The 25,680-nt window shown below is 38.4% G+C and overlaps 2 protein-coding genes across 7 annotated transcripts; both read right to left on the reverse strand.

Moving 5' to 3' along the window:
• Window positions 1-1,793: 1,793 nt before the first annotated feature.
• Window positions 1,794-10,223, reverse strand: ewsr1a (EWS RNA-binding protein 1a). 2 transcript variants are annotated; one of them, XM_026274581.1, is made up of 16 exons: window positions 10,145-10,223; window positions 9,343-9,379; window positions 9,083-9,137; window positions 8,838-8,979; window positions 8,553-8,757; window positions 8,155-8,465; window positions 7,886-8,075; window positions 4,587-4,624; window positions 3,939-3,950; window positions 3,738-3,853; window positions 3,430-3,559; window positions 3,225-3,344; window positions 2,988-3,129; window positions 2,807-2,904; window positions 2,474-2,711; window positions 1,794-2,400 (listed from the first exon to the last, which is right to left on the reverse strand). In XM_026274581.1, exons 1-16 carry the CDS (start codon window positions 10,158-10,160, stop codon window positions 2,361-2,363), a joined length of 1,890 nt encoding a protein of 629 aa, XP_026130366.1. In that variant the 5' UTR covers window positions 10,161-10,223; the 3' UTR covers window positions 1,794-2,360. The 2 variants fall into 2 exon arrangements, with proteins under 2 accessions (XP_026130366.1, XP_026130364.1); XM_026274579.1 differs by having other exon boundaries at window positions 8,155-8,468; window positions 10,145-10,160.
• Window positions 10,224-10,785: 562 nt separating this feature from the next.
• Window positions 10,786-25,596, reverse strand: atp6v0a2a (ATPase H+ transporting V0 subunit a2a). Of its 5 annotated transcripts, none has more exons than XM_026274569.1 (21): window positions 25,395-25,596; window positions 24,904-25,100; window positions 23,460-23,538; window positions 22,965-23,062; window positions 21,306-21,437; window positions 20,988-21,085; window positions 20,782-20,908; window positions 20,487-20,569; window positions 19,673-19,766; window positions 19,302-19,514; window positions 18,299-18,449; window positions 17,775-17,914; window positions 17,490-17,647; window positions 17,183-17,273; window positions 16,933-17,051; window positions 14,302-14,512; window positions 14,062-14,199; window positions 13,638-13,730; window positions 13,428-13,545; window positions 13,137-13,308; window positions 10,786-11,317 (listed from the first exon to the last, which is right to left on the reverse strand). In XM_026274569.1, the coding sequence occupies exons 2-21, from the start codon at window positions 25,018-25,020 to the stop codon at window positions 11,215-11,217; spliced, it is 2,535 nt and encodes an 844-aa protein (XP_026130354.1). In that variant the 5' UTR covers window positions 25,021-25,100; window positions 25,395-25,596; the 3' UTR covers window positions 10,786-11,214. The 5 variants fall into 5 exon arrangements, with proteins under 5 accessions (XP_026130354.1, XP_026130355.1, XP_026130351.1 ...); XM_026274570.1 differs by having other exon boundaries at window positions 14,080-14,199; window positions 21,306-21,443; XM_026274566.1 differs by having other exon boundaries at window positions 21,306-21,443.
• Window positions 25,597-25,680: the final 84 nt, after the last annotated feature.

Raw genomic sequence — 25,680 nt, forward strand, 5'->3', positions numbered from 1 at the left:
TAAAAAGAGAAGTCAGAGGAACACTAGCATTACGGTATTAGTTCAGTTATAGACCAATATCTCAGACATCCAATATTTGCAAACTTAAGGAAAGATTGGTTAGAATAGAGAATAGAATAGGATTTGGGAGAGGGAGGAATACATGGATTCAGTTTTAAGTTTGGAAAATGAAATGAACGCTCAAAGAGGAAGGTTCGAGTTAGTGGAAAAGAAAATGCAAAAAGCCATAAAGGAGGTTGAAGATTGGGCAAGGACAATGGGGTTTCAGATTTCCTTGGGCAAAAACCCAGGTTATATGTTTTTCGAATAAGAAAATGAATCCTCTTCTGAATATAAAAATGTATTGGCAGCAGCTGGAACGAGTTAATGTAGTCCGATTTCTTGGAAATTGGATGGACTCAAAATTAAACTTCAGAAAACATATTCAGAAGCTGATAGAAAAATGTAAGGGATAAACATATTAAGATGCTTATCTCGAGCTGAATGGGGGGCAAGGCCTCACAATCAATGGAGAGAACACATGAAGCAGTAATAAGAGCCAACATTGATTGGCTGTTTGCATGGTGTATAGTTCTGCAAATAAAACTTGGACAAAAAAAACTGATAAGATACAAACGCAGGTCGTCACCTGTTATCATTAGCACTGGACTAGCATTAAGGGTCACTTGGAAAGCTACCCAGTCGAGATTATTTTAAGAGAATATTGGGAGTATGTAGCTAAAGTATTTGCATGGTTTAGTTGGATTGTTGGGAAGGAAGCACAGAGAATGAGTCTTGGTGAGACTGATATTGCACCATCAGTGGTGATTCTGGTTGTGTACAATGCCATTCATAAAGAGATCAAAAGCAACGACATGAACATCCCAATAATTTCAGTTTTGCAACAAAAAATCAAGCACAATATTCAGTATTAGTGATACACACAGATGGATCTGAAGACCCAGGGACTGGAAGAACAGCAGCTGCAATGTATATATACCTAAATTCAATATAAAAATTGACAGAAGAGTTTCTGATCATGTATCTGTATATACTTCGAAATTATTAGCCGTATGTCTCGCACTGCAGTTTGTTGAAGGAGGTTCAATTTAATATTTACAAACCTAATAGTTGAATAAATCATAGGTGAACCGTGTATGTTCCACACTCCAGACGAGTAGGTGGAGGACATGCACCTTTAACGCTGGTTTGCCAATCCGCCAAAAAAACTCAAGAGAAGAAGGTAAAGTGTGTGACGCGACTGCAAGGACATGCACAATGGAATGACCTCCTAAGGAGAGGGTTTTCTGTGAATAAATAACATCGGGTGAAGTCAGCTCAAATGGGCCATGTTTTGGTAAATTACTTTACCTGTGTAAATACCATCAAATAAGCTATGCATGAGATCTAATATTTTTTATAAAGGATACATACTTGGACTATAAACATATTTTCACCCGCAATTTCGGTGTAAAAGTGTGTGCAGTCCATTTTAGCTGAAAATTGTGACCCAAGTCAAAACATTGTTCATAAACCTTTGCTTTGTTGGTAAGCTTACTTGATTGCTTTATACCCTTATTAGTGATGAATTAAATGTATTATTATATTTACATTATTAGTAAAAACCTGACAGTATTTTTTTAATGCCAAATGAAAGTTTGTGCTGCTGCAAGCCGATAGAAAATCTGGCCCAAAGAGGTATGAACAATTTCTTTGTAAAAGACAAACAATCACAAGATGCTCCAAAGTCTCCTTTTGATCAACACCAGGAAAATAAATTAACAAGAAAAAATAATAGATCATGAAGGCAAGTAAAGATTTTTTTCCAGAATTTTATTTTTGTAGGTGAACTCTTTTAAACACTGTTTGAAATGACATAAGGGGCTGAATAGCATCAGCTATTTACATTATTCAGTCACTCTGAATATGCCACACTGTTAAGGTGAAGTAATGACACTAAAAGCAGAAAACCGGTACATGGCATAAGTATTTACAGCCATGCATTTTAAAAGACCCACAGAATGGTTTTAATTTTATATTCAACATTTTTTAGACATGAAAGCAGAGTAAAGCAATTAAAGGGGTATTGGGAATTTTTCTTTAAAAAAAGAAAAGAAATAAATCTCACATTGTTCCACAAAAACATTTCTGACAAATCCAAATGGTACACTGAACACTTTGCATTTACATGTGCATCTGGTTTCAAATACAGTTTTGGACCAGAAAAGCGAACACAAAAAGTTAAAAAAATAAAACATTCACTGAGGACTAACAGCAAAGCAGTAACGAGTTCCATAACCATTTATACATTTGGAATTGCAACTTTAAAATCACGTGAAAAACAAACAGGTCTGGGCAGATGTTGACCAGGAACACATCCCTCAATATGGTCTTTCTCTCCGTTCCTGACGATGGTCTCCCCTGCAAAAAAAGATGATAATTAATTATTGTTCCTTTTTGTGGCTACAATACACCTTTACACAGAAACACTCACTTCATATCCATTTTGCCAGGCGGTCCCATTCCTCGCCCCCTTCTTCCCATGTCATCCATAGGAGGACCACCTCGACCCCTTCCTCCAAAACCACCTCTGTCCATACCACGTCCTCCTCTGAAACCTCCACGATCCATACCTCTACCTCCACGGAAGCCACCAGGTCCCCCTGGGCCTCCACGGTCCATCCCACGGCCGCCACGCATCCCACCAGGTCCACCACGACCACGGTCACCACCTGAACCCCAAAGAACAGTTAGTGAATATGAATCTGAAGCACTGCTGTTTGCAGCTCTGAAAGCTATGCGTGATGTGAACACAAAAGACCGTAACCTGGAGGAGGGAAGGGAGGAGGTCCAAAGCCTTCAGGTTTGGGTGCCTTACACTGGTTACACTCCATTCTCCAGGCAAAATTTTGGTTTCCACATCCACTAGAAAAACAAAGACTCAAAACTGAGTTTGAATTCAATACATGGATCATTGAGTAACACTGCGTTATTACTGAAATACATACGCATTTGGACACTGCCAGTCTCCTGCCCTCTGTTGCATGTTTCCTCCTGTAGGTCCTCCACGGCCCATTCCCCTGGGACCCCCACGTGGCATGAATCCTCCGCGATCCCCACCTCTGCCCATCCCACCACGACCCATCATTCCTGCAGGAACGGAGCCAAACCAACTCAAAAGGTTAGAAATGTTTAGTACAGAAAAACAGAAATGTAGGTTTTCTGGTGCTTCTAAATCAGCGTACCTCCTCGTCCCATCATGCCACCTCGGTCTCCCCTCATTGGCATGCCTCCACGCATCATTCCCATCATAGGCTTGCGGCGGGCCATGGATACCTTCAGCTTCTTGCCCTGGAAATCTTTTCCTAATGGGAAAACATTATTTGAATCTTGAAGACTGGTGATGAAAGGAAAAGCATTCTAGAAAGATTTCAGTTGAGTTCAGCGCACCATCAAACCACTCGACTGCTGCCTTTGCAGATGGAGGCTCTTCGTAGGATAGGGTGGCATCACCTTTAGGTTTCCCAGTATCTTTATCTGTATAGATGTTGACGGCAGGCAGGCCCGTGCGTTTGTTTATCTTAGAAAGCAAGATGACACCATATTAAATTCAGGGACCATCTGATGCATGATGCAACCCAACCCTTTAAATGTTTCAGTATTATTAGATGCTGCCATGTATTAGTAACAAGGAAAAGGAACAAGCAATCCCATCTTCCCAAAGTCACTTCATCTTAATGAAAAAGACCATCAAGTACCCTGACGATTCCACTGTGCTTGAAAAATTCAGCAACTTCTTCCAATGTAGCGTTCTCAGTGAGCCCAGTGATATAGATAGTGCTGTTTTCAGAGTCATCCTGCTCCTCTGGGCGTCCTGCAGAGAACAGACAGTGTTAAAAGCAGAAGAAATTTATCAAATAAAAGGACAAGAGAGACATCATTTGAAGATCCAAACTTACCCATGTCACCATCTGTTTCAGGTTATCATCAAGCAGGACACATGGAGAAAGAGAAAGTGAGAAACAAATTAGTTTACAAGCTGAGCTCCTCAAGCACCTAATATTAAGCTACCATTTCCTGGTCAAGACTGCCCCGGCACACTCTTTCTGACCACTCTAAATATGACAAAAATGACCATAAAATGACAAAATACCATGACGTTATTGACCCAAGATTGGATTGATTGTGAAAAAGTATTAAAATGAAACTATTCAAAAGCTATTAAGTTTTTATTCCAGTGTGCCTTAAATATAAAAATATATTTGCAAAACCCTTGAAAAACCAAGGACCCAAATTGGACTCCATACCTGATATCATATAAAATGTAATAAAATGGTAAAGAATGAAATGGTGATACTCTATGTGGTTGCGTAGGCCAGTTACCATTAACTGATTATAAGTGCAAAAGTAACCTTTCACTGGAGTCCACACTCAGGATTTTTAACCAATAAAAATAGATCTGAACCATTCCTATACAACCAATGGAAAAACTCTTAATTCTAGCCAGCAGTGTAGTTTTGCAAGGTATTAATGATTTCCCTTCTGAAAAACACCCATAAAAGTTAGAGGATTCTAGTGTATGGTCTTGTGATTCTCATTAAACTTACCACCAGGCTTAATGAAGCCACCTCTGTCTCCAGTGATGCTGGGGGGAATAAGCGAAGATATGAAGGCGATATCCCTTAAAACAGCCACTTTGGTACCACAAAAAGGGGGAATGGGGGCATATGCACAGTTCTAATTCACTCTTAACAAGACCCCCTTATAAAAACACAATACTGCTTAGAGTAACACAATGGGGTGCTGTAGCATTACAATGTTAACACTGGGCCTGACTTGCTCAACTTACAATTTTATGACATTAGTGGCTGAACAGTATTGGGGTTATATAGAGCATAAGTGAGGATTGATCTTTATTGTTATAGGTGCAAAACTCCAGAAATTTGTACACTGTAATTAGGGGTGGGTGATGGGACCAAAATCTTGTATCACGATATGAGTAGGCTAATTATTTCATGGTAACAATGTATATCACAATGTTATTTTTTTCATAAGGTCTTTATGATATCAAAATCTTTGATGCCATAGAAATTTCAAGTGTAATATTTTCAAGTGTAAATATAACAAAAAAACTAATACTAGCCTTAAGCAAACAAACATCAAGCTCACTGAAAAGTAAACAGTCAAGTGATTAAAATTTTTTTAAACTAATTTCAAGCAATAGGATAACTACAGCACAACAAATAAATAAGAAATGCTATATTGTACAAAGCAATTCAATTTATAAAAAACTGCATATTCTCACTGCATAAATTAAATGTGACCCAGGAGCACAAAACCAGTCTTAAGTCACAAAAAACACTTGTATGGGTCAAAATTATAGATTTTTCCTTTCATGACAAAAATCATTAGGATATTAAGTAAAGATCATGTTCTATTAAGATATTTAGTAAATTTCCTACCATATATGTATCAAAACCATTTTTTATTAGTAATATGTTTTGCTAAGAACTTCATTTGGACAACTTATAACAATAAAAGGTTATTTTCTCAATATTTAAATTTTTATTTGCACTGTCAGATTCTAGATATTTAAATAGTTGTGTCTCGCCAAATATTGTTCTATCCTAACAAACCAGACATCAATGGAAAGCTTATTCATTCAGCTATATGATGTATAAATCTCAATTTAAAAAAATTGACACTTAGGACTAAACAGTGATTTAATCAAGAGCAGTGAGAGATTTTCTCTTTTGTTGTTGAAATGAAAGACAGGAATTTGTGGACTGCTGTCAGTTTAAGATCTACACGGATCCAATATACTGTTACACGCTTGCTTTCTCAGCAGTTCACTTTCACTTAAGACCTAAATTGATGGCCATTTTAACACAAAAGTGTGTTCAGTACATGCCCGCTTTATGAGCAATGTCTTCATGCGCACATCACAAAATTAGTTCTCTTTCACAGCTGACTGCATTTCAATGGCTTAAAATCACTTGTTTTTAAATAGAAATGCTAACGATAATGATAAATTTTCGTGATCATGTAGCACAGCAATGTCACGTGAGCATGTAACCAAAATCTACCGGTTGACAAATTTCTAACTGGTTAATCGCCCACCCCTAACTATAACTGAGATGTAATTGTTTCAGACACAGCCTTGCTACCAACTCTGAATGAAAATGAGACTACGCTAAATTTAAAACTACACCCAAATGTTGAAACTCTTAGTCTTTACTAAGAATATAATTGCATATTGGTGGCAGCAGCACCAAAACGCAGGAGTAGCCTGTTTGTGGCTGCATCTGAAACAATCTGCTTACATAAAGCTGGTACATGCATTTTGGTCAAAGAAAAGATAAAAAGCAGGTAAACCATAACACCACTACAGAAATGTTTCTGATATAATTACACAAAACAAAACAAAAAAAAGCTATCAAAACACTTTTATAAAAAGAGTAAACTTATGTTTAGATTATTATTACACATTTCTTTGGCTGCAAAACTAAATTCCCATTCTTGTAGGAAAAACCCATTTGGAACATCTCGACACCACCAACTTTAAGTCCCCATTTCAAAAGGCTTCCGGCCCAGACTCAGAACTGAGTAGTGGTACTGTAAAAGTATTGATGTGTTTACATGGCTCTCACTTTGTTACCTGTAGCGTATAAATGCGACAAAGCATGTTAAAGAAAAGGTTTCAGAATGCACAAGACAATTGCAATCCAAATGTGTAACAGATAAAGAAAACAGACCCTTTTTTAAAAGGGAAAATGAATGCAGTGCATTTTCACCATTTAGAGAATACCTTTATAACCAAAACGGTTAACTTTAAAAGTCCAAGCTCAGTTAAATAAGTGTACTAACACAACACAGATTTGAATATGCAGAGCAGAGGACATGTTCAAGATAATAATAAAGGGACAAGCAGCTCTATAGTAACAGTTTTGTGACAAGCATCACTGCATTCACTTTCATATTTAATTTGTGTTAGCTTCCTGCTTTTGGCAACATAATTAATCTTTGGTAACCAATATGGTTAATTATAAAACAATGTTAATTGTAATCACACTACACCTATTCAAAACATTTTCATAACCTGCACTGATATTTTATGCTCAATTCTAGTAAATATTACCCATTTTAACACCTTAATCTCTTTCTAAAATAGCCCTTGATTTCACATGTTTACAATTTACAGTACAAGGAAATAACTAAATGAGACTAAATGAAACATTCTGTACCTGTAAACCTGTGATTTGAAGGAAGATATAGATATATAGATTATATATATATATATATATATATAAAATCCTATTTGGAGTGATTAACAAACCTTTTGGAAATCACATGCATTGGCAATTTTATTACAACCATTTGGAGCACAGATCTTATGAACTGTGCCTCAGCAATGTTTCATTATTTTGCTTCTTACTCTAACACCTTAATAAATCCTTCTTCTGAATAATTAAGATCCCTCAAACATATTTAATGATAACGACAATGTGAGATTAAAATGATTATATTCTTTCTCAAAGCACAACCATCTTACCGTAGGCCATAATGAGGCAGAGCTGAGAGCAGCAGACCTTCAGAATATTAAAACAGTTTGGCATCTTGTCAAAACAACTGCATGGACTTGCTATCAAGCTTATAATTTAAAAATAACAAAAACTTTAACACTTAATATTGCGATAAACAATTGTTGAATTGGTTTAACCAAAAAAAAAACAAAAAAAAAAAAGTCAAATTGCAGTTTATGATTTAAGCTTTGGCTCCAAATAATGAGGTTAATTTCTGCCAATTTAAGTACATAGCGTGGCTCTCAGCCCTGTATGGCCTCTTTCAGCTCCTGTCTGATGGGAAAAAGAGGTGGTGAAGTGAAACTGCACAAACGCACACCTACCCCATGCCTCCACGGCTCATGCCCCCTCGCATGCCACCACCTCCTCGCATCATCCCCCGGTCAAACCCACCCCGGCCACGCCCGCGGTTCTCCCCCCCTCGGCCCTCTCCAGGGCCCCCATATCCTCCAGATTCAGGACCCGAGTAGCCACTTCCACCCATGCCATTCTGATGGTCCTGTCTGTAATTACCTGTGAAAGAAAACGGTGTCACTAAAGTCTTCATATCGGTACATGACAGTCTTTGCCAATCTATTACCAGCAGACTTACCATACTGACTGGGTGGTTTATAGTCTGCCTGGCCATAGCCTCCTCCAGAACTGGCCTGCTGTCCGTATTGGCTAGCAGGGGGCTGTCCGTAGGACCCAGAAGGTGGGGGGTAGCTGGAAGGCGGAGCCTGTTGCTGTTGGGTTGAAGTTTGTTGATATCCTCCCTGTTGGCTGTAGGAGCTCTGCTGTCCGTAGCTTCCTTGCTGGCCCTGGTACCCTCCCTGCTGCGGCTGGGAATAGGAGTTCTGCTGAGGCTGCTGGGAATATGAGCTCTGCTCATATCCAGAGGGCTGCTGGCTGCCAGAACTGTAGCTGCTGAAGGACACAAAATACAATCAGGGACCCACAAATACACTGCAAAACTTTGGGGGACTATGAAGAACAGAGTAAGCAAAAAACCTGGGGGGTGCAGCAGAAGCAGCAGGCTGTTGTCCATATGCAGGGTATGCAGACTGGGCACTGTAGCCGGCCTGCCCACTATAAGAGGTCTGGTTACTGCTGGTCGATGAAGCCGCAGTCGTGGAGGAATCATAGCTGCTGCCTCCATATCCCTGCACAGGCTGAGTGTAGCCCTGCGGTGTGGCCGGGGTGGCAGTATAACCACCTACAGAGGGTAAAAATAAAGCCAATGAATACATACACCCCTTGGAGATATAGACTGGGTGAAAAATTAAAATAACACACCGCTGGCTGGTGGTTGCTGTCCGTAGGATGATCCATATGGCTGCTGGCTATACGTGCTAGATGAGGAGCTGCCGGTCTGGGAGTAGGTTGAGTCAGTCGGTTGGCTGTATGAACCGTAGCTTTGCTGTTGACCATACGACTGCTACAGAAAGCAAACCGCAAGTCACTCACACCCGGCCACTTTAACAGCAGCATTTATGACAAAAAGCATGGCAAAAATAAGATCGTTTAAGGTGACAGTTTACCTGAGTGCCCTGTCCATAACCCGGTTGAGAGGGCTGGGCCGCATAGGAGCTGTACCTGATAATAAAAGATGATTTTCTCATTTTATTAAAGATGAACAACTGTTATATACAAGACTGCCTCATCTTTTGACCAGAACATTTCCACAACTACACGTGAATGTTCTAGCTTTCCATTATTAGTGAATAAGGATAAACATCTCTATAAAGAATTGCAATTTAAAAAAAAAAACATATACAAATAGAACACAGTTTTCCCATACCCTTGTTGGCTTGCAGCCTGTCCGTAACTGTTGTAATCTGTGAGAAAAACACATTAACATTCATTTAAAATATCAACCTCATTCACAAAAAAATATTCATATAAGTTACATTTAAAACGCTTATCTTGTTCATACAAAACAGAAATTAACATTGTAAAAAAAGAAGTGTACAAAAGTATAAAATGTGTATATATAAAGTGGTGTAAAATAATTGTTTCTCCAAAAGACGACAGAGGGAATGTTTCAATGAGAAAGCGCCACACACAAAGTGACACGAGAAAAGAAAATGAATGTGTGAATATGAAGTATTTTGATACTACTTTACTTTACAGGATTATGAATAATACAATGTTATTTTGATCCAACACATCTTCAACAGACATAGGAGCTGAGCTCGAGCGCTAATAACAATCAGCCCGCCTCTTAGCCTAAACGTTGCCGAGCAACAGACCGGCGCGTGTAACGTAAATTTGCTCAAAATGAAATTAGCTGGGTACAAAATAATTAAGGTAAATTTGTGTTGTCAGCTAAAGAAATTACTTTTGATGTGGGTGAAGCCAAAATGTACAATATCACATTTATCGACCCATCCCCCATTTTCAGACGCAGACAAACGGAACCGGTTCGAACCACACCGGCAAACAAGAAAACATGAATATTTAATAGATTCATCGCGTTTTATGGAGTACATTGCATTACCATAACTATAAATGGCAACAGAATTTATATCGAAATTTATATATATTTTTTTAAAACCTCTAACATGTATGACATTTAACAAAAGATTTAACGTAGCTCTTACCTGCAGCAGACGCCATTTCGTGTGCCTCTGGTTGCTCAAACTGCGCATGCGCGGATGATACTCTTCAGGCGCTACCATGTAGTCAAGAGGGGGTGGACATTAATTGCAAACGTTATAATTTAATGATTATTTGGTATGAAATACTTACATTTGTCTGAACGTTAATTGTTGAGGCACTTTGCTTGGTAAAACATACCATACGGTGAAGAATATTAATATAGCGAAATTAAATACTTCTGTTAATGGATTAGTCTTGAGGATCTACAGAATGACCTACTTAATCGATGACATATATTTAAATCCTTCCTAAGAGGAGTGATGTATGAAAGAAATGCATCACTGTAAGCACCACTCTGCACAATTTATGAAATAATAGCTTGTTTATGAGTATCTGAAAGGCAAATGTAAATTTACAGGAGTGTTGATGAAAAACATAATACAAACAAAATTGTAATCCAATGTAGGCCTACATCTGTAGGATTGACACTTCTTAAACCATAAACACGTATTAAAACCGAAGTGTTTAATCTTAAATATGGATTAATCAGTCAAAGAATTCATTATGAATGAACAAACAAAAAAATGATAGCCTGGAAAACTGCTTTGCATGCTAAATGCTGTAAATTATTCTTAATATCACATTGGAAATTATATTTTTATTTGGCATTGTTCATTGCACAGTGTAGCATTACCCACACCATGGTTTATCTGCAAAGATTTTACCACCCTAAGACCTAGCTAAAGCAAGCAAAAGTACATTTCAGTGTAGCATACAAAACTGTACATTTAAAAATATTTATGGCACTTTGAAAAGATATGACAGTAAATGCTTATGAAGGTGCAGTGCCAAATACAAGTCATATTTCTGAAGATAAATATAATAACAGGACAATCTTCGAATGACTGCACATGATGTAACCACAGCTGATGTCCCACCATGACCATGTTTTGCAGTGCAGTGCAAGAATGCAAGTTTTTTCTTCTACAACTGTTGGGTCATTGTCCAGTGCCCAAAGGTCAGCAGGTCACGATAAGCTACGGTGTCTTGTTCAAAGTGTTGTAGGTTACAATCAGAGTAACCCTTCTTGCTCAAAGACAGAGGGCAACAGGGAGAAGTCAAAGGGGGCAAATTTTACTCCTGTTCCACTGTAGAATTTGTTCTGAAATTCCACCCTGCAAAAAGTAAACAAGAATCTATAAATAAAAAGGTAGAGAAATACTGATTTTTTTTAAAATATAATATAATGTTTTGAAATATTTATTTGAATTTTAAGTGTAACTGAAAATATTAATATTAGCTTAAAATAAGGGATTCACAATAAAGATTAAACAGTTAAATCATGAATGTTTTGCACTATATTTTCACATGGTTGCCAGGTTGGGAAGATTATTCAACCACTGGGCAGAAATGTAACGATTTAGCCCCCTTTTCCACAGAGATTCCAGCAAATACACTGATAATGTGTCCCGTGATTTGTCCCGGGATGGTTTGATTTTGGTAGAGTCACACTGCTAGTGATTTTCCGGATTGATTCTGTGTGTGTGTTAAAATACATCTCATAAAAAGATCTCATAAAGACGTGTGATATTAGGATGTGATAGGCAACGTGACATGTACCGTTTTACTAAGCTGGTGAACGATCTCAGCATCAGCGCTGATAGCGAGGAGCACGCTGATCTCCGCTTCATTCTAGTTTACAACATAGACTGTATAAAAACATGGACGTAGTGTTCATGACTTCACCCCTAGATTTCTGAAGAAGTGGGTGGAGTGGGCATCGAAAATGGGCAGAAAGGCGGGAGCTGATTTCTGAAGCCATGCCCACCAAGTTTGATGGTGGCAACACCAGCGGCAATCCACCTGTCACTCAAGTGGCCACGCCCTTAATTATGCAGAACTTTAATGCTTAATATAAATTAAACGGATAAGTTATAAAAAATGTCACCCCCTCACAGTTGTCACAAAGGGGAAAATTAGCTAAATAGACCAAAATAATTTTTTGAACCAGGCTGTAAATATGTTTTTTTTTTCTGCTGTAAAGTTGGGCATTTTAACATGGGGAGTCTATTGGCACTTTTCCACTGCATGGTACGGTTCACTTTTGGGGGGTTTTCCACTGGGTACAGTACCCGGTACCTGGTACTTTTGTTTAGGTTCCAAGTGAACCATTCCGTTACCAAAACGTGACGTATAAACTCTGCTGATCACGGATTGGCCAAAGAGTATCTTCACTACCTGCGTCACTGAACTTGTGAAGATTGAAGAATTGCTAGATTCAAATCAGCACAGCCAGTGAAGGATAGAACGCAAAAAAAATGTAACAACACAAAAATGGCCGTTTCGTTGTCTGTTGAGAAAGTACAGACACTACCCTCATTGATAGCAGAGGAGCGGTTCCAGCAAGAACTTGATGGGGTGACTCTGAATGAGTAACAATAACGATATGTGAATAAAGCGGTACTGAATTGCAGTGGAAACGCAAACTGAGCCAAGTCGAGCCATGCCGTACCGCACTGAGCCGAGTTATACCACGCAGTGGAAAAGCACGATATGGGACTGACTCCCTTTTGGAGCCAGCCTCTAGCAGCCAGTCATTGAAAACAGTTTCAGTCTCTTCAATGTAAGCTTCACGAGAGAGAGCGGGAGGTTGCTGCTTGGTTTACACACATCAATTTTTACGTGTGCAATGTTACTAAGTCCTTATCTTGGGATCGTCTCCTTGATCAATCTCAGGACGTGCTGTGTTGAAAGGGGCTTTTACGAGAAAAATCTATCATTGGGATTAAAGCTCTTGACATCTGGCAACCATAAGTGCTTGTGGAGGCTTCTTACCAATGCAAGATAACGCAAATGCCAAATTAAAATAAAATGTTTAATATATGAATAAACATATAATATACTTTATATGTAAAGTCTCTTCTAGAAGACCCATTTCTTTAATTCTCATTTCTGATAATCAAACCTGGCTGTATCTGAGCAGTGTGTGCTCACCAGTGAAGACGCAGTGCATGGAGGAAAGCGGACAGACCCTCCATGACCAGGAGAATGGAGATAGTGAGCAGAGCAAAGACACTGAACACAGGCACGAGGAAAAGCACACCCAGTCTGGAGCTCAGCCTCAGACCCAGACGCATCACCATGGCCCACAGCACCTCTGACAGCTCTGAGATGCACACACACAACATATGCATAAACAGTCTAGAAAACAGATTCATATGCCCATGATGTAATGAAACGTGTCGTAATTCTGATGTGTTTCTGTCTGTATAATCAGACACTCACGGGCGTGAGCGAGACTCAGGGCCCAGAGACGCAAGTAGGAGGCGGTGTTGGAAATGCAGCCCAAACAGTACTCTATGGTGTGAATCGCTTGATGCAGGAAGATGTCTCCGAAATCAAACTGCCATTGAACATACATGTGTTAGTGACATTCACACAGGATAAATCTTTGTGTTTTAATGATGACTGAATGTGAGACAGGTCAACTTTAACCTCCCGAGGCCCTCCTGAGTCACTCTGTCCCTCCTCTTCATCATGGACTACAGACAGGTCTTCTTCACTCACACGCCGAACTCTCTCATAGCCCTGCACACAAAGTAATATGATGTAGCATCTTCGCCCTTTTTAACCAGTCCATCAAACATCAATGTATCTTTATATACATTTTGTTAAACACACATGCACATCCATCTGAAGACTATAGTTGTCATTTGGGTCAATCTCGCTAAAGCATGTCTGTCACATTTCATAATCGGTCTCTGTTAATAGTGTTTAAAGGATCCAAGCTTATTATAACATGTTAGCATTTTAAAAGTGATCAACAGCCATTTTTCTTTTTCTTTAGTTATTTAGTATGAACCAGTAGGACCAAACAGATACCATTAATGTATCATATCAGATACGAACACATACATACACAAGAACACAGACACACCCTGTGGACCCCCAGACTCTTCCCGCCATGATGCAGCCAGTGGAGGTACAGAGGTTTCCCGAATAACAGCACTGGCACCGACAGCAGAGCCACCACCACGAGAAATACCTGCAGACCCATCTGTTACAAGAGGATAAACACAAATACAGACATCAGGCAGACTGAAGGAAGAGCTCACACACACACACACACACACACACACACACGCACACACACACACACCTGGCCAGGGTAAAGTGGTGCAGTGGCGCTCTCCTGCATTAGGAACATGTTGATGAAGTGAATGAGAATGCTTGGAGCCATCTGGGAGTCTCGCGCTGAGAACGCCAGCCATTTGTAAAAGATCATGAAGACCAAGTAACCAAAGAGACAAAGTAGAAAGAGCAGCTCAGGAAGAAAGAGAAGATAGATCTTAAACTTGTGTCGGAAGTGCCTGTAAACACACAGAGAGGAGAAAAGAGCAGAATTTAGACTGAATGTATAGAGTTTACAAGCAAATAGAGCTTAAAAGGGGTGGTTTTCCTTTTTTAGTGTGTAATGTTATTGTTTGAGTATAAACAATATCAGCAAAGTTATGGTGCTAAAAGTTCAGGGCAAACCAGAGATATCGTTTTTTAAAATTATGGCAGTTTAATGCCTACAAAAATGGCTGGTAGGGACTACAACAAGTTACTTTCTGGGTTGGTGACATCACATTTACGCCCCTGGGAGCATGCATCAAAGGGGGCGGGGCCACAGAAAAATTAATATGTGAATCACGATTTTTCCTTCTAACGACTCACAAGTTTGGATTCACAAGTTTTTAAACCAATGTTCTAAAGCAGCGGTTCTTGATCCTGTTCCTCGGATCCCCTGCTCTACACTTGGCATCTTTTTTGACTAGAAAAAGTTGATAAGTTGACGAGGATGTTTTTTGTTGCTATAAGAACAGCTGCAATGGTAGCCTAGCGCTGTGTGCTGCAGAAGTGTCTGCTTTTGAAGTTAACGGAGAGGGTAATGTCAGTTCATAACAACGTTTGTGGGAGCGCAATATTATACGGTGAGGGAAACTATATAGTGCTTCTAACAATTTAGTCCAGGGGCTCTGGTTGGATGATGCACAGTTTGCGGCATATTTTTCTAGACTAGATAGAGTTTGTACTCATATCATACAACTCCATGTGCTCTGAAACTAGTACGATCTGTCTACCATCTATCTTCTCCTTTTTGTCTCGTTGTTTCTGCTTGTTTGGGTCAGTTGTCAAAAAGGTGTTTGACGTAGGGCGTTTTTTCCAGAAAACTTGAACTTTTTTAAACTTGAAAAGTCGCTCTGAGATGCAGAAAAAAACACCAGTGGTGGCATTTTAAAAAGCGCTCAGGACTTTTTTGAAAACACGTTTACTCTGTATGATTATAATGTAAAACAGACACTGGCAGCTGTGAACATAGCCTTACTGTTACAAAAATGTTACATGCTATCATGTATTCTGCTGTATTAAAACTTTAATCAGGATAAAACCATATAGTAGAAGCTAACATAAGCAGAAGAATTCACAAATAACAGCTTACCTAAAAGTATGAGACAATAACAAACAGAAAACATACTATTAAGAGCCATGCTTGCTCAGGTTCTGCGCAATCTTCTTCAATAATATTCTGTGGGTTTCATTCAGGCTCATATTGATAAGCAATATTGACGACACCATTGTTTACAATACAACTGGAGGAAAGGCATTTTGAGGTGAGGGCTTTGATACGCACTTGAGGCGGTTTAGTGAATCAAAACACACTGAGCCAGCTGACCAATCAGAGCCCAATGTGTATTTCTGAGCAAGGGGCTTCATAAAACCAGGAAATCAGAGCGCTCATCAGAGAAGGTGAACATAAATATATATTTAAAAAACACAAAACTGTACTCAAAATTAAATTGCATTTTAAAACATGAATCCAAAAGCAAACGATTTAAAGATTATATGAAAAAAATAAAACAACAGGACATGAGAGATGAGCACTAAGACTTTCCTGTAACACTATATGCACTTTGGGTATTTATTTCTTACTGTTATTCACAATTGAACTCATGAATTCTGACCAGATTTTTTAAAGCAAAAAGAAACATTAATAATATGTAAATGCAGTTAATGTTAAAAATGATTACATTAAACATTTAATTTAAAAACAAGTATAATGTAATATAACTATAAATAATTTTATTTACAAATAAACTGTAATTACATACTGTATATAAATTAATATGTCTGTAAATTATCTTTAAACAAATGTATAAATATACATAAATCAATATTGAATCAACATTTTTATAGTTATTATTGTGGGTTATTATAGTTGACTGGAACTAAAATGATAAAAAAAATTGCTATTTGAAATAAAATAAATGTTTACAGAAATAAAGAACCTATTTGGTTTTAGCTACATTCAACATTTCTCATTTTAATTTAGTTTAATGTGATGTACTAAAATAACAAATATTAAACTATATAGACATTAAAAATTTTTTTTTTTTTACAAAAAGTACCAAAATTCACAACAAATTCACTAAAATCAAACATTTAAAATCCAAATGATTGGAAAATATTAAAATAAAACTATTCCGACATATCAATTAACAGATATTTAGAAACACTAAACTTTAAAATAAAATGAAAATACAAAAACTAATTAAAAAATTTCAACAATACATCAATAGAAACTATACTATAAAAAAACTATAGCAGCATCCCAATGATACTAAAAGAAAACACTGCCCTGTGTGCTCGGACCCCAGTTTAAAAACCCCTGTGCAAAGTCACTTCTTTGTGTAATAATTCACCATTACACATAAACCAAGACCTAAAGAAACTGATGCTCACTCACAAGTGGTTGAAGACACTGAGCACCACCCCAAAGCTCATGTGGATGACTCCGATGATCACAGACATCTTCATCTTGTAGGAGTTGAGGAAGGTCAGGCGATTCACGGCCATGTTCCAAATCTACAGCTCAATCGAACACCACAAATTAGAGCTATATCAGTGAATTAGTCTGAGCAGTAATCTATCATTTCAGGATATGGCTTCCACCCACAGAAATGTGCTTCATAATTCTTCAGAGATTGTGCACTCACTGGATCAATGCCCAATGGATAAGGTCCAGAGAAAACACCGGAAACGTTGGGATCCAAGGTGAGTAAAGCATTTGTCTGTAGAGTTTCATTTCTGTGACAGAGTTAAAGGAGAACAACAATAGCGCACAATCATTATTGTGGATCCTGAAATGACGGGCCCAAGCCCTATATATGGCGGGAAAGCAATGTGATTTAAGCAGGCAAATAGAAAATGATTTTTCTCAAGGTGTTTTAGTAACACCTGCTGCCAGCTGGTGGCGCTATAACTATCAGTGCTTGGAACCTAAAAGTGTGTTTTGTATCTTACGTCCACTCCTGTTGTGCGAACATGGCCTTGACGCTCCAAGCTGAGCCAAAGATGTTGAGGGACTTGGAGAAACAGTCATTATAAATGAGTCCAGTGTATATGGAGAATAATCCCATCATCAGTATGATGTACCGCCCATCAAAAAAGGTCGTCCAGATCTGAACAGAGACAATCATTTAATCAGAAACAAAAAATGACATATATGGATCAGCATTATCGCAATAGCTCGATGCTAAACCATGGCTAAATGCAATCAGCTTCATTTAATTTAGTTACAACTCTGACTTCATTTCCTGGTTGTCTTCGCTTGTGGTCCTTCTCAGTCAACACCATCCACAAAGCAAAGAGCGTCAAGACTGAACCATGACCAAGATCTCCAAACATCACCGCGAACAGGAAGGGAAAGGTGATAATGGTATAAGGAGCTGTGAGGGAAGGAAATAAAAAAATAAAAAAAACTAAATTCATTAACAATCTGAAAATCATGAAGCAGCACAACAATTTTCAACATTGATAATAATGACAAATGTTTCTTGAGCAGCAAAGCAGCATATTAGAGTGATTTCTGAAGGATCATGTGACACTGACGACTGGAGAGCAGCATTGCACTGAAAAGAGCAGCAGGAACATTCTTCAAAATATCTTGTTTTGTGCTCAACAAATGAAAGTCTTATAGTTTTGGAACAACATACCCGTGAGTAAATAAAGACAGAATTGTAATTTTTGGGTAAACCATTGCTTTAATTTCCAGTGTAAGCCTTGTATTTTCTCATCAAGGTTGTGAATAATGGTTGGTGTCGTGCACTCACCCGGGCTGGCCTCCCGGTAGTCGCCCACTCCATACGCTTCCACTATACTCTGGAAGCCTGAGGTAAACTTGTTGCTCCTCAAAAGAGTCGGCGGAGTGTCACTGCTTGGGATCCGGTTCACGAAGGAAGGGACGGTGGCGTCACCTTTTCTCTGTTGAGAAAATTAAAGGAATACATCTCCCAAAAATGAAAATTTGCTTAAAAAATTACCCGCCCTCAAACCATTCTTTAATCGGATTAGATTTGGAGAAATGTAGCATTACATCCCTTGCTCACCAGTGGATCCTCTGCAGTGAATGGGTGCCGTCAGAATGAGAGTCCAAACAGCTGATTAAAAAAACATCAGAAATCCACACCACTCCAGTCCATCAGTTTATGTTTTATGAAGTCAAAATATCAAAATATAGTCCATAATCCATGTATTAACGCTTCCTCCAGTGGAAAAGTATATCCCCCATTGTCCTCTCACATCAAAATCAACACACATATTAGTTTAGAACAGCTTGAAGTGTTTTCACATGCAAAATGTGCTTGATCTGTGCATATTTCTCTCCTGATTCAGACAAGACAACTTTTTCAACTAAGAAAGCAAAATTATATATGCTGGAAGCTACGGTTTGAAGTTAATAGACATTAACTGATGGACTGGAATGGTGTGGATTACTGTGATGTTTTTATCAGCTGTTTGGACTCTCAATCTGACGGCACCCATTCACTGCAGAGCATCCACTGATGAGCACATTATGTAATGCTACATTTCTCCAAATCTGTTCTGATGAAGACACAAACTCATCTAAATCTTGAATGGACTGAGAGTGAGTAAACTGTCAGCAAAAAATGTAATTTTTGGGTGAGCTATTCTTTTTAAAGATGCTACTGTTACAGCAGTTATCTCAGATTGTGTAATTGTCTCAAAGGCACATTAAAACTTCTTACTTGCTTCTCATCCGTCAGTAGGTTGGATCAAATCAGTATAGAGTATAATGAGAAGGATTTTACTCACTGAGCCCTCCTCCAACGCCCGCCTCAGGTTCGCCAGGTCGCTGACCGGACACCACACTTCAGCGATGAGACACTTGTTGGTGACGTCGAAGCTGCAGAGGTTAAGGATGTGATAGATGGCTTTCATCTTCTTCACTTGCATCACCCACGAGTGCGCCGACTCAGACGCCTTCTGCAAGACCTGCTTCAAGTAATCCTCAGTGCGGTGCAAAACCTAATGTGCAAACACCACGCCATTAACGTTTTAATTATGACAGCAGGATCAAATAATTATGGCAATTCTCCAGTGAATGGGGTAACGTCAGCATGATTTTGCAGAGGACAAACTAATAATCAAACCCATAAGGAGACTCGGAGAAGCAGAAGACATACGTTTTGTAAATCTTGGATGCGTGTCCTCAAGCTGTCCATCACATCGGCCCTTTCCTCATCTGTTTCAGGGTGGGGGTAGAGATGACAGTGGTAACTGTGAAACCATATAACAAAATTCAATATGACAGACAGACTTAGGGACAGAACATGTTCACATATGCCATCTGCAAAATACTTTCATTTTGTTTTCGATAATGGTCAGTGGAGATGGAGAGTCAGTGTTCATAATGCAGATAATATATTGGACATGCGCCAAGTTCTTAAAACCTGGTTTGATATGGACTTGAAAAAGTTATTTTAGTTAAATTAATTTAAATTTAAATGAAAAATACAATAAATCTAAAAATGTCAAAACAAAAAGTAGATATTTTATTTTTCTTTTCTTTTATTTCTTTTATTTTTTTTTACACAAATATTTATATATTTATTGAAAAATAATTACAATTTCAATTCTGGGGAACTGATATGATATTTTACAACCTGTACTAACCTTGCCTTGTAAAAAATAAAAAATATAATCACTCTATGTATGAGTTTGAATTTAATATAACTAATAAAAAAATAATTTCAGGAGGCATTTTTTTAATGGCATTATTTTTTTTTATAATTACTTGAATATAATTACTAATTTAATTTAAATTCTTTAGTTGACAGATTTACCATGTTAAGAATTATGTTAAATCCTGTATTAATGTCAAGCTAAACATATAAAGCACCTAACAAATATTTCAGAAAATATGCACAAATGTGAATGTGTGTGAAAAGCCCCTAAAAATGTCAAATAAAAAGTATCAACATCAAGGCATTTACTCACCAGTCGCAAATTTTTTGAACCTTCTGCCCAATTTGGTCGCCCCAAAATGAGATGAGGAACACTACGCTCTTACTGATCTCCCCCTGTAGCACATAAACACCAGACAAGCTCTGAATACATTAACATGCTCTATCAGCAGCAGACGGGTATGATCTAAAACTGTGAAACAAACACAGAGGCATCTTCACATGCAGCATATTCTGTTAAACCAAACCATTTGAATATAACTACAGCCATTAAAAAGCACTCTGCTGGTGGATCTCAGCATCCTCATTTACACACAAGGTTTGCATACCGTGTCCAGATCGGCCAGGCTTTCATCCACTTCTGCGTAGCTGAGGATGGTGTAACCTTTACAGACGCGCCAGAGCATGCGCTCAAACGCCTCCACCTTCACCCGCTGAATCAACCCCGAGATAAACCTAAAACACAAACATCACACGCACGGAAGGTCACAGCGGTGTGGATGTAGGCCGAGACACGCTGATCTGTCTGACTCACCCGAGTTTGGCTCCCAGTCTCTGCATGCTGGTGCACCCTGACACTGCTTCAGTCTCCAGAGACGGGAACTCCTCATACTGAGGGCCCAGGGCTTCATGCTGAACACAGACACATCCACACTCACAAATATCAATATTAACAATTATTGAAAATAAGGCTTGTATGTTTCTCCATCATAAGCACCATAAATGTCACGTGACTTCCAGAGTACCAAAAGATTTGGTGCGTCTGCTCACAGTACTCTCACACTTACAGTAGTTTAAGTCATTCTACATCATGTCACACAGGTCACATTAATGCTGGTGAATGGAGACTCACCCTGGAGCGGCTGTGCATGAACTTGTGTGTGATTCTCAGCATGTGTGTGTACTCCGTCAGTTCCAGCTGGTTCCTCTGGAGCGTCTCTTTGTTCCTGGCCACCTCGCTGAGCTCCAGCTCCAGCCTCTGCAGCTGCTCCTGACAACAGCCAAGGACAGTGTCAAAACACTTCACATTCAATATTTAGAAATGCCTTCAAAACGGGAAACACAAAACAGCACTTAACGCATTAAAAAGGCCATGAGGCATCATGGGTGTACTACTATAAAGCTAAGCCACACATGATGAATCCACCATGCATAATCAATTCCCCCATTCACAGAAAGCTTTCTCTCTCACATTATACACAATCAATCACTCTAGGCAACTCGACACGGTCAATTACCAGCACTGGGTCTTGACGCTGAGAACTGGAGCTCTCATATACATTCAATTACCACAAACCACCGAGCACATGGCCATTAAGCCAAAAATATACACACGTAATTGACTAAAACTGCATGGAAGGGAATTTTCTTCTCATTTAGGGGTCTATAACCTTCAATACCCTTTACACACAAACATCTGTTTGATGATGTAATATTTGCAGGAGCATCACATTAAAGAAACTTACACTCACAATAAAAAGGTCTGAAAACTGGGTTTAATTTGCACCCTCAATAAAACGTTCATTGTATATTGTCAATAGTGGTAGCGATGTAAGAAACAAAACTCACACAGAAGTCAGACACAGAAGGAGTGAAGCACACAGAAGGAGAAAACAGGAAACTGACAACACAAAATATCAAGTTACTTTTGGTATGAAAAAGTCTCAGCTTTCCACTTTTTGCATTTTTATGAAATTCAAACAATATATGCCATTTTGTGGCTCTTTAATGTGTGGCAACAGATCGCTGAAGCACTTCAGTTCAAGCAGAATGTGAACCGATCATCTTTTCTTCTTTACTAGTTATAGCACAAAATAAACATGAATGCACATCAAAAGGTGTCTTGGTTTCAACCAAGATGACTGGTCAGGTCAGCTCTTTGTTGGTTTTGATTGCTTCTATTGTCCTCATGTGTTAAGTTGCGTCTGCTAAATGACTGAATCTAAATGTAAAATGTATGAAATGCAACTCAATCACTTTCAAACCCAGTAGCTTTCTGTTGGTCAATGCAGCACATTTGTGTGAAAAACCTGCGAGGGGAAATCTTTCACTGTACTCTTGTGAGCGTGTGTCAAAGACTGACACGAAAAATAAGAAATGGTTGATTAAAGTCATTATTTTTGTTTTCTTTGCACAAAAAAAAAAATTCTCGTAGCTTCATTAAATTAAAGTTGAGCCACTGATGTCTCATGGACTATTTTAATGATGTCCTGACTACCTTTCTGGCCCTTGAACGTGGTAGTTACATTGCTGTCTATGCAGGGTCAGAGAGCTCTCGGATTTCATCAAAAATATCTTAATTTGAGAGAAGATGAACCAAGGTCTCATGGCAGGGGTTTGAAACGACATTAGGGTGAGTAATTAATGACAGTTTTCATTTTTGGGTAAACTCCCTTTAATTGTGCTTAAAGAGAACTCAAGACGATATTTATGGAAACTAGAAAAAGTCTGTTTGGTACATTTACCTCGCTTGCTAAAGCAGCCAATATCAGTATATTATCTCAGCACCTACCATGATTTCTAAAACATTTTTAGGTGCAGGAGCAACAGGAGGGAGTTCAGCCTCTGGCACTGCAAGATTAGCCTTCCTGATTTCCCTCAGCAGATACCCTACAGGTGATGGAAACAAAGAAATGGTGTTTTAAACCTCAATTCAAGAGCACACAGAAACATAACAGGGAGAGAAGCATAACAATGCAATCACATCAAAAAAAGCTACATTCAGATGTCTAAAGTCTATTCTAATGTACAAAATTAGTCTGTTCTGTGCTTATTTCTTATGTTACTCCAGCCAACCTGCATCGTTATTATACCATTTTTGATCTTTTGATGCTAACTTTGTCATCTGTGTAACATACCTCTAAAGCTATGCTGGAAACATATTGCAAAATAAAGAAAGGTAATTGTAGCTAATATTTAGCATCAGATTTTGAAATCGAAAGATCCTCAGCAGGAGAGGTTTAGGCTTGACCTAAAATGTACAGAGTGTTCAATAAAGGTCCCTTACCCAGAATCCTCTCCATCTCTTCACATCTCTTGATCTCACTGACGAAGCGGCGCTGGAAGGAGCTGACGCTGGGGTTGAGCTGGAACAGGTCATCAGATTAAGACTTGTATGTTTGACACAACAACAAATTACAATCTAGAGACAACAAGACAAGGCTGTGGGCATTACATTAATTAGATGATATTTGGGCATTGTCCATATTTCAGCATTGCATAATTGGGTCTGCTTGACTGAAAAACGGATGTTAGTCTCTCTGTGTAAAGTCGACTGACAGCTTTGTCATTGCAATAAATGAGAAATAGAGCTTACAGCTTCAAAAATGACAACAACAACTTGAGTTTGGAACAACATGAGAAAACAATAAATTTTTGGTATGAAGAAATACTATCAACATTAAAATTCACACAAATTCACACAAAGGGAAAGTGTTTATCTTAGGACCGGTGTTATTTTAGTATTATTTATATAATATTATTAGCATTTATTCATATTTTATATATATATATTTTATATTTTATTATATGTTCAAATTTTAGTTTAGGTTTTACTCATTTTGCTGTGTGCTTTTTACTTTTTCTTAATATTTCTAAATAATGTTGGTTTATATTCATTTCATTTTTAGTACAGGTCATTATAGTGACTCTTTTTTTATATATATATATTTTAGTGAGCTGCCAATGCATCATTTCTAATTTTAATTTTAATTTTTCATTTTATATTTATATTTTCTTTTATTTTATTCTAGCTTCACTTCAACTGATGATTTTTCATAGTTTAGCTAACAATAACAAAAAGACTTAGGACCTGTAACTGGTTAATATTTTGAATTAACTTTAAATGTAAAAAAAAATATATAAGCTGCATGCATAATAAAAAAAATATTTATAAAAACTGTCAAAAACAAAAACTCAAAATTGTTTTGTCAGCTGCCCTTACCAACGCCAAACTAAACAGTAGGTCACACACATATGTGACCAACAGATACAGCCTAACCAGTTGTTAATGAGTGTCAAACAACCTCAGGGTGAATAGAAAACACAGGCTTTTAAACAGACTTGCTCTATTTTGTAAGCAAGCAATTGATCCAGCTTTAAGCAGGACATTACTGACATACATCAGCCTCTCTTTATGACCAGGCCAAAATGTGCACACAAAACATGAGATTCAACATGCATTTAATTAAATCCGTTTCACACTTATAAGCGACACGCAGCAAACAAACATGGCTTGCCAGGTAATGCCGATCATTTACGCTCAATTTACTTCAATCTGTCTGTTCTGAGTATTCAGGCTGTGGCTCCCAATCTTCCCTGAAAGCATATTTGGGGCATCAGGTGCACGCAGCATCGCTGATTTGGAACGCGCCTGTGATGATGCCCCAGAAATGCTGTCTAGCTAGGCAGCTCACTAGGATTTGATACACACCCGGCGAGTCCAAACTTACATCTCGAAACTCGACCAGCCCCATTTCTCCGAGTTCGCTGATGCAGTCGTACGCAGAGCCGGACTGCAGGAACAGCTGCGCCAGACACATCTCCTCGCTCCGAAAGCCCGAGCCCATCCTCTCTCTCCTCTCTCGGACACCTTGATCACTCAATCCGCCTCTGGCCTTGCGATTCACTTCGATACAGCACGACCAACCTGCCGCGAGCGTCAAGTGTTCAACACAAACAACTCTATCTCAATACATTTTCATTTGACTATATAAGATGACTTGTTAGCACGCATTTTTAATTATTGAAGATTTTATGTTTGATCGAGTCGGGATGAGATTAAACTACACCGAAAATCATTAACCTTATCACATTTAGCAACCTAGTGAGTATTCTCAGTATTATCAAGCAGATTATGCAGAGACTACAAATTAAGATGCAGAGGTAATATTCAATGTTTTACCTAGCTGGCAGGACTATAATAATCGATAGGCGTCTGTACCTTTAATTGCCGTCTTGCCATTGAAGCGACAGAAATAACGACAGAGATTAAAGACTACTGAAGAGATGTTGCCAAACAAATAGCTAAACGCTATGCAGCCTTAAAACGCACGCATACAATGAAGGATTGGTGTTTAAATAAATCCCATAATAAAAAGATCACTCCTGTAAAGCACAAACCCTGCCGGTGTACAGATTGCGCCCGTGGGTTGCCAGGTACTTTGCTAACAAATCCCCCCTGCTTCTGTTAAGCACGTTTTAAACTTACAAAGACATTTTAGATTTTT

This window comes from Carassius auratus, chromosome 10 (assembly GCF_003368295.1).
Source record: "Carassius auratus strain Wakin chromosome 10, ASM336829v1, whole genome shotgun sequence".
Lineage (NCBI taxonomy): Eukaryota > Metazoa > Chordata > Actinopteri > Cypriniformes > Cyprinidae > Carassius > Carassius auratus.

What these genes read in the sequence shown, in the direction of transcription:
- ewsr1a (XM_026274579.1), bottom strand. An exon ending in TAAACCACCCAGTCAGTATG is followed by an intron (nt 8,076 to 8,154) that starts GTAAGTCTGCTG and finishes TTTCTTTCACAG; the next exon opens with GTAATTACAGACAGGACCAT. An exon ending in AGCACAGTGGAATCGTCAGG is followed by an intron (nt 3,560 to 3,737) that starts GTACTTGATGGT and finishes TTGCTTTCTAAG; the next exon opens with ATAAACAAACGCACGGGCCT.
- atp6v0a2a (XM_026274566.1), bottom strand. Translation starts at nt 25,020, where the DNA reads ATGGGCTCGGGCTTTCGGAGCGAGGAGATGTGTCTGGCGCAGCTGTTC. An exon ending in TTCGCACAACAGGAGTGGAC is followed by an intron (nt 17,274 to 17,489) that starts GTAAGATACAAA and finishes ACTCTGTCACAG; the next exon opens with AAATGAAACTCTACAGACAA. An exon ending in ATCCATTGGGCATTGATCCA is followed by an intron (nt 17,052 to 17,182) that starts GTGAGTGCACAA and finishes ATTGAGCTGTAG; the next exon opens with ATTTGGAACATGGCCGTGAA.